Genomic DNA, 9,133 nt, shown 5'->3' on the forward strand with positions numbered 1-9,133 from the left:
GACCTGACGCTCCCGTCTAGTACCCAATGCCGGCTCATCAGCATTCCTTGCGCCCTAAAGGCGTATTTCTGACAAGGCCGTTGCCGTGTCCGATACGCTGATTACCACTGAACTTACCAAGCGCGAGATTCGGAGATGCAAGTCGCGACTGTTTTTTTCTTGAGCAAGACTAAACTGCATGATAGGCCCGCCGGCGCCTGTTATGCTGAATCAGCTTTCTTAAAGACTAGTCTCCGAAATCACTGATGCTTGCCGACATGTTTTTAAGCACGGCCGGTCGACGTGTGCCTTTTTATCCAGTGGCGTTGTCTTTAGTACAAGGCTGTTTCGAGCAGTGGTGGAGTGTTCGAAATTCTGCATGAGGGTGAAAGAGAAATATTGAAAGAATTGAAGCCTTTGTCTTACTTAAGTTAGACGTGTCTCTTTTCCTCCTAAGCTCTTAGGCTGCCTAGTGTTGAGCATGCGGAATTGGCTCTCTAACTCAATGCGTGTTGGAAAATTCTTGTCCCGACAAGTTGTACACGTTGTGATAAAAAAAAAAATGTGTATTTTTATTGACCTTGTGTACAAGACCGGTCTCATTTTTTTGTGCACATACTCGGCATGTGCTTCTGAATTCTCTCCATGGACCAGCGAAAACTAGTGATTTGGTTGTTGCCTGCAATAATAACTGCGTCAGATATTAGCAGAGGCTGCGTTTGAGTCATCACTGTGCACCACGGTTTAAAAAGACACCTGACGCTCTAGTTTACACTGTTACAACAACCGTTAAATTACAGGAACATCTCACGGGACCGCAGCTGCACTAACGCCATTCCTGCCGCGTTCTTCAACGGGCTTCAAGGGCTGCAAACCTGTTTCACAAAAAATCCTATTTTGGGGTAGGATAAGTAGTTATGTTTAGTGTGACTGATGTAGTGCGTGCCGTTATTGTCTGCCATTTCCAGGAAACCCATCCTATATCGGTTTAGCTAATGCAGCATTAAAACTTCGATCGAACTAGCTTTTTGCTCGGAACTTGCGCGATAACGCCACCACGCGGAAGAACAAAGCCAGGAGCAGGCAGGTCTGGTTTCTGTGGTGGTTTCGTATGTGCGAGCAGCGGCGGCTTCGTCCCAGCTTTCATCATTTCCCGCGTTTTTCGCTGCTGCAAAGTCCAGCGGTGCAACGTTGTGCATTCTCCGGCTCCTGTCAAAGGATTACACGGTACGTTCGAAGGACCTTGAATTATTTGTTGAGTCAGAAAGCTGTTCACTACGAACCCGTGATCCACCACCTGCCCGTGCGCCTGCCTTTCTATATGGCACGCTTCCTTGCTATAGGTTAATATTGTAGACCTCATGCGAGTGCTTTTTTGACGTTCACTCGTCACCATTCTTTCTGGGCATGCAACTGAACGGTGTAGCTTGCTCTATCGCCTCTGGGAAGTTAAAATTTGTCGCGAAATCGCCGGCCGGTGCTTGTTTGTCACTTCGTCTGTTGACGCTCACGGAGCCAATGTGTTTAGTTGGTGTGTCTCTGCGATGGTGGTTTGCATAGTGTGTCGTTGCACGAGTTGGTATCGGCATAGACGGGGTGCTCGTATCTCCTGCGTACACCTCACAAATGCTCGTAATAACGCGAGAAAGTGCGGCCAGAGATGCCACCCGCGCTTTAAACAGGCGTACCGGCGTTACATTACGCGCCGCTGCTCGGGACGCGTTCGACTAACGCTGGAAAGAAATTCGCAAGTCAGCTGCGGTTATCACAGGACGATTATCTTTTGTTGGGGCATCGAACATCGTTCCCGACGCTGGCGGCAAACGAGGCGCTGGCAAGGCTGCGCTACTTGGACAAAAACGTCACTGGTAGCCGCGCGCCAGCCGGCATGGCTCGGACATCTTATCTCGATATATATAAGGTGAGGTGTAGGGGAGGAATGACTAAGCAGCACGGTACGGCACGGCAGGCGTGCACAGTCTAGGGAGCACGCTTGCGTTTCGTGACGTCACGCGCAAGCTGTCACAAAGAAACATGGAAGAAAAATTCTTAATGCAATGAAAGAAGACGAAGAAGTGTCATGAGGGGCACACGCCGAGCGTTTCAAAGAGCTGGTGGGCTTTGCAACGAGAAAAATATGCATGGGGTCGTGGCCTAATGGTTAGACTTTCGGGCTCTTGTCCGATTCGATTCCACCGTCAGTCACACATTATTTTCATTTTGCGTGGGCCTGTATGAAGGGGCTTCATCCAGACAGAGGCGCCAAATCCGGGTTGGTAGGTTATAGTAGTGCTTCCGCACTAAAATAAGCAAGGAAAGCTACCTGCGTTCTTGATTACTTGCGCCGTTCCTTGATCCTCGCACCAATTTCTTTGAAACTGCTGGCATACTCGACAAAAGTACGATGGAGAATAATATATTCCTGTCCAGTTTGGATAGATTACTGGAGTGAGTTTTTGTTATTTTTCTTCAGCGTACTACCTCATGTGAAAGAACTTGCTCGTTGGCTCCATCACTCATGTAATAATTGTAATTAGTAATTCAATAATTATCACTTACTTATGGAATAAGTGATGCCTTTATATCTACACCTTATTTCGCACAAACTGCACATTTGCAGCTTCCGGAACGCATGAAACGCTTCTCTGACGCGCTTAGCCAAGACCAGAAGGCGAACACTCCAAGGGAAACATTAGTAGAACGACAAGAACCGAGGCGTAGGTTTCTGCCTAATAAATAACAATACTATTAAGGAAGTGCGCTGTTACTCACCTCTTTTGCTGGCATAGCGGAAGACGAAACTTGCAAGTAGTGAATACGAGAACAATAATTCCACACGCGGTTTTCTTGGTTGATACGAGAAAATGGTGAATACATAAAGTGCTCGCGTAGTCAGCCTGTGGTATGAAATAATATTCAATTTTTAATATTACCGATATGATGTTGTTCAACTACATAGGCATATGGTTTGCAATAAGCAATTTGGCTTCCTCATAGTCCCTGTCCATTGACTCGCAATATATATATATATATATATATATATATATATGGATCACTCTCAGTGCAGGCGTGTTTCTCAGAAGTTATGCGAGCACTTTCACCAGCGAACGTGGCATTTATTTGAGCCAGTGAGAGCCTCTTATTCTTTCATGGCACACGATTGCATTGTTAGCTGACTTGTTCATTATACGTTTATTTTTGCCTTCCTTCCGTTTACGGTGATTGCGTTTGTCACAACGCACACTTTCGCCACTGATTGACTGCGCTGCTGGCGCCAGCCGCTTCATCCACTGAGCAGTGATCGATGGAAACGTTGTTGTATGGACCGATAAGAGCGAACAGAATTCGGGCGCACAAGAGGGGAAAAAGCGTGGAGTCAATCTGCGACACGTTCCCAGAAAGTCCGCGAGGCTTCTGCTCCGCTCCAGCTCGGCCATCCCCTCGCTTATCGATGGAAGGGTCAGTCGCGATGAACGACCCGGCACAGAAACTTGCGAGATAATGCGATTCCGTCGTTTCTTGTCGTCGCCGTCGTTGTCACCGATTGTCCGACTGGCCTTGCTTCAAGATGGCAGCGGAGACAACAAGGACTGAACGTCCCGTCGTGTCAGGGCCCTGCTTTCCTTTCGGGGAATCGTGCTTTCCGCAGAAGCGATGTATGTGTTTGCGCGTGTGTTGTCTGTGTAACCCTTTACCTCGTCGTCGAAAAAGCCTTAACCGCTCTATATATAGCTCCCTGCGCTCTGCGCGGACTTCTGTTCGGGGGTCCCGTGTTCCTGATGGAATGCTGCGTGATGCGTCCTCCATTTTCCTTTCGTTCTATCGAGTCCGAGGAGGATGCAGTAGCTTTGTAGATGGCGGCGGCCTGGGTTTCAGTTGGGCAGCGTCCTGTGGAATAGCTTCTGGGACGTTGTTGTTCCGCGTAACTTTCCAGCCCGACTGGAGCGGGTGTAGACGTGTAATAAAAAAAATGAAAAAGGTAGTGATGCGCCAACACATGCGTCACGGCACCCGCACTTTTCTTTTGCTTTAGAGTTCACGACTTTTCTCCCGCTCTCCTCTCTTCGTTTTGGCATTCGGTGTAATTGTAAGAGCCAATTATTTCCCGACTTCTGTGTAGAGAACAGCACAAACAGACGGCTGCAGCTCTGATATTTCCAAACACCCGATATGAGAATAAAAAGTTGGGAAGCGGTGTTAAGTTACTCGTCGCAAGTGAAGCATGCAGTCTTACATTCGTGCGTGTATGTATATATATGGAAAACAAGTGCACTCCTCGGATCAAGACGTATATAGCAGCAAACCACATTATGTAAGAATGACATAGCGATAAAGCCTATTCTGCGCCGATTCTATGCTTTGTTATGATGTTTTAGGGCTCCCCAATAGTTTCGCACCGTTCCGCAGTGAGCTTCAGCTGACGTGGACCATGCGTAGCTTTTAGCAGCGGAAGCTCGCGTTTTGAGCTTGCATCCGTGCTGCTATGCCAATTACCCAAACAAGCTGGATGCGGTCTTACGTAGCCAAATAATTTGTCTGCAAAAGTTATTATGCGATAAAATATTCACCATGAATACCAACTATACGGGACGCAAAATTTACGCCATACCAAGTTCCTAAAAATTCCTAATCATCGCACAGTGGGCAGTTCTTAATTAAGATGTTCTTATTGCTTATGCGAACAGCTCAGCCTTGATTATAATCAGCTTATTTTTGTGCCATGCTATTATTCTTGTCCTACGTAATGTTCTCGCGTATAGACAGGAAACTAGATTAAAACTCCGCCGCTTATCAGTGGTGTGTTTAGCCAGCTCACCTCGACAGCAGCCTCCGCCACAGGCGGCACATTTTCTCAGCGAACCTTCTTGTTGTGGCCCACGGACAAAAAAATTCCTGACGTGGGTGCCACGCGTGGATGACAGGCCGTCTGTATGCGACACACCATTTCTGCGTGACTCCAGGTCAACATTTTCTTGGCCATAGGTGCCCTCCAGAACACGTGGATTTCGTACCTCCTCCCCATAAGCGAACTCCAAAGTGTTGAAAAGTCATTCAATAATCAATTCCTACTCCATACTGTTGCTCATTTTGAGCTTATACACTATTATTTCTCATACAAAATCAATGTACGCATATTGTCTCAAGAAGTGCCATCACACAAACTTCATCCTAAATATACGCTATCGGAACTTGAGAACGCTGAACCAATAGCCACAAACGCTACCATCGGACGAAGGCCTCTTCCAGAGATCTCCCTCTAACACCATGTCCTTTGGTTAGCTGACTCCTACGTATGCGTCCTGTTTTCCTCGTCTCTTTCTGTATCGTACACTTTGGGTTGTACATCGTGTGCACCGAAGTTCTGCGGAATAATTTTCCGTAGCATTCCACTCGGGCTGTCATGAAAAAAACAGCGAACTGATCACCAGGCCACAAAAGTACTCCCGATATCACAGTATAGAGCAACCAAAACTATAATATTTTGATAAGAATCATACATTCGTGTCTTGTGCCATCAACGTTTTTGATCACTGAGCAACCTGAGCTAGTTCTAAATATACTAGACGACTTTATGTCCAATGCGCCTAATGCTGCCCAGCCCTGACGGCTTAAATAAAGCTCTTACTCCTGAGCCCACGCGCGCTCTTTGAAGACGATAGAAGCCAGGCATAATGTATCTCCGGAAGTGCACAATATTTCTTCCGGAAGCTCGCGTCGGTCGCAGCTTTAGTGTGGTTTCTTTTTATAGCTTCTAGTATTATCCGCCGATCTTATTCATTGTGCAGTAATGATCATAAAGTGTGCAGGGTATGCCGTTATAATGCAGAAGGCTGTCAATTTTCTTTTTGTTTCTCCTTTCCTTTCTTCGATGTTCGTTTTCTTCGGTGCTAGGCAATGTAAAGAGTTGTCATGAGAAACAACACGTGAGAAATCAGAAAGTGATCCCGGGCTGCAACACAATGTTGGTAATATTACGTGGCGTTATCCGGCTATAATATATGAGCTTTAGGCCGAAAGATTTCGTGTATATTCGCGAGAGGTTATACATGAGGATAATAAAAATGAACATAGCGATGATTTTTCAGTAAAGAAAATGCAACCGGGTGCCCCATGAAGAGAGAGAGAAAATAATGCAGAGAAAGGCAGGGAGGTTAACCAGAGGTAGTTCCGGTTGGCTACCCTGCGCAGGGGGAAGGGTTAAGAGGGTTAAAAAGAAAAAACGCGTATAGCAATATCCAGAAATGCATTTATTGTATCATTACGTCACTACGATTTCAAAGGAGCCGGGGAGGCTCCGAGTGTGAAACAAAGTGTTCGCTTCCTTTTGCTCCTTATTTGTGACGTGTTTCTGTAGGCTCGGACGTGTTTCTGTAGGCTATTTTTATTTATTGATTAGTTCATTCGTTGATTTGTCCCAAATTAGATTGTTCACCTTTCTGTAACTTGACTGAAGCAAGAAGAATGACATCAAGAGCGATAAACCAATTACTGCAATAAAGCAGCTATTTATCCTTCTGTGGTCGTTCAATAATATAGAAACCAAAGAAAAAAAGAAAGAAGCAATACCGCTCGATCTTAAAATGAACCCAATAGAGTTACACCACATTGTTTTCGTGTATCAATAAACCATGCGCAAGATCTTAGGTGCCCCATGCCCCAAACTATCTTCTCTCCGCGGACCGAGTGATTGTTTCTGCAAATGCAAAATAACCGTATCGATTATAACACACCTTTTGTGTCCGGTTATTGCACTACATGCGTGGAAAGGTTCATTAAGTATTGCCTTAAGAGCTCTGCCACCTTCTCCCACGTTGTTCAACTTTACATATTCCGTGAAGAAGCCTAAGCCTCTTTAGCTGTCCTCACATTGATTCGAAACAATTAATCACCCTCCTTGACATGTCACTCAACTTCGTGAAAAATCACGGCTTCACTTTTCGGCTGCGGAAGCCAATTCCTGGTGAATGTGGGACGTGTCTAAAGCGTGAAGCCCCATTAGCCTCTATTTCGACGAGGCGAGAAGTAGGCAAACAGTGTACAGAAACCCACGATACTCGTACAGTTCTTGTGTAACGCTGGTCCCACTGCACTGGACATCCGACAAATAATGGAGTACGTGTTCCCAGCAAGCGTCGATGAGGTGCTGACCGAACAGTTGAGTAGTTTCTTTCGTTCGCTCTTTCTCTCTCACACACACTTTCTGTATACGTATATATAGGATGTTGCACATCGTCCACCAATGTTTGAGAGTGGTGGCGCTGGCTAACACTCCCAGGGTTAGTTCTAATTGTAAAACATATGTACCCAAGAAATTGGATGGGAAAATGGTGCCGCGGTAGGCTCAATTGCTAAGAGCATCGCACACCTAATGCGGAGACGTGGGATAGTTCCCAATCTGCAGCAAGTTATTATTTCATCCACTAACACTTCCATTCCTTATGAATGATTATACATATATATATATATATATATATATATATATATATATATATATATATATATATATAGAGAGAGAGAGAGAGAGAGAGAGAGAGAGAGAGAGAGAGAGAGAGAAATAAAAGGGGGTTAACAGAGTGTCCCGAATTTCATTAATCATATGGCAAGAACCCAACAAACAAAGACGCCAATAATAGCACAGGGGACATTACTTCCACTTAATATTTGAATTAGATGATAAATTAATTGAAATGAAACGGGATGAAAAAATAACTTGCGGCAGATGGGGAACGATCCCACGTATTCGCATTACGCGTACGATGTTCTACGACTAGCACTACCACGGCGCCATTTTCCTATCCACTTTTTGGGGTATTTATGTGTTACTACTAGAACTAACCCTAGAAGTGTTAGCCAGCACCACCACTCGCAAACCTTGGCGGCGAATGTGGAACATCGTTTCTGCCGCAGGCGTCACGAGTGCATTATCTTTTTGGGTGAAGGCAATTGGTCAATAAACACACACATGCTACCTGAAGGCATCAATGTTGCCGGATTCGACACCCTCTTTATGTAAGGAACAAGAAGAAAGGGGCTTAACAGAGGGGCCTGATTTTCATTACTCATATAATAAGCCAACAAACAAGGAGGAGGAAAGAGAAAAGTAGAAGGCAGGGAGATTAACCAGAACAACGTGTGGTTGGCTACCCTACGCCGGGGAATGGGAAAGGAGAAAACAAAGATCACAGGGAGAGAGAGGAGAGAAGGAAGGAAGTAAATCGAAGTGAGTTCGCTGACGCGTGTGGTCTTACAGAAATTGCATTAATAGTCACAGATGGTCGCACAAACCCGTCGTCCTCGAGAAGCACAAAAGCGGCTTCACCGCTTTATGGGCCGACGGGCGATGTTCGACGGGTGTGTTCCAGCAGCACCTGCACAGAAAGTGGCCGATTGTGCAGCTTTTGGAAAGCTTTGGCAAGTTCTTGTCTCAACAACAACAACAAACAAACAAACAACAGACAAAAGACACCAACGACAACACATGGGAAATTGCGTGTACTTAATAGCGGAACTCTCAGTGGCTATGGTGTTGGGCTGCTGAGCACGAGGTCGCGGGATCGAATCCCGGCCACGGCGGCCGCATTTCGATGGGGGCGAAATGCGAAAACACCCATGTGCTTAGATTTAGGTGCACGTTAAAGAACCCCAGGTGGTCAAAATTTCCGGAGTCCTCCACTACGGCGTGCCTCATAATCAGAAAGTGGTTTTGGCACGTAAAACCCCAAATATTATTATTAATAGCGGAACTAATGAAATTATATATATATATATATATATATATATATATATATATATATATATATATATATATATATATATATATATATATATATATATATATATATATATATATATATATATATCTTAGAAGTTGGCTATCAACTTTGGCGAACCACTGAAACGTCCTCGACGATAATTTTGTCCTTGATTGCAACGTACGTTTGCTTAATGCCTGTGTGATAATCGGTAATGTTTATGAACATAATTACTGCATGACTAAATAGTCTATTGCAACACCTATGTACTTTTATATGCTTTCAGTGTGGTTTTCTCTCAGAGTCGCATAGCATACTGACATCGTTCTGCCACGCACATTTCTCGGATAAGTCGCATTTGTGATTCTCCCCTTATGTCTAACTGCTTTGATCCATCCACG

The 9,133-nt window shown here is 45.0% G+C and overlaps 1 protein-coding gene across 6 annotated transcripts in view; it reads left to right on the forward strand.

The window, feature by feature from the left end:
• The first annotated feature begins 948 nt into the window (after positions 1 to 948).
• The window catches only part of LOC135900247 (phospholipid scramblase 2-like), a 365,712-nt gene continuing 357,527 nt past the window's right edge, over positions 949 to 9,133 (forward strand). For 2 of the 6 annotated variants that reach the window (XM_070531924.1, XM_070531926.1), the window contains exon 1: positions 1,182 to 1,206. Coding sequence is in view for 1 of the 6 variants with exons in the window: in XM_070531923.1 (XP_070388024.1) it covers positions 1,091 to 1,206 (116 nt within the window). In the remaining 5 variants the exon portion in view is untranslated. Of the gene's footprint in view, positions 1,207 to 9,133 lie in introns of all 6 variants that reach the window. The other 4 variants (XM_070531923.1, XM_070531927.1, XM_070531925.1 and 1 more) reach the window with 4 other exon arrangements.

This window comes from Dermacentor albipictus, chromosome 1, assembly GCF_038994185.2.
Source record: "Dermacentor albipictus isolate Rhodes 1998 colony chromosome 1, USDA_Dalb.pri_finalv2, whole genome shotgun sequence".
NCBI lineage: Eukaryota > Metazoa > Arthropoda > Arachnida > Ixodida > Ixodidae > Dermacentor > Dermacentor albipictus.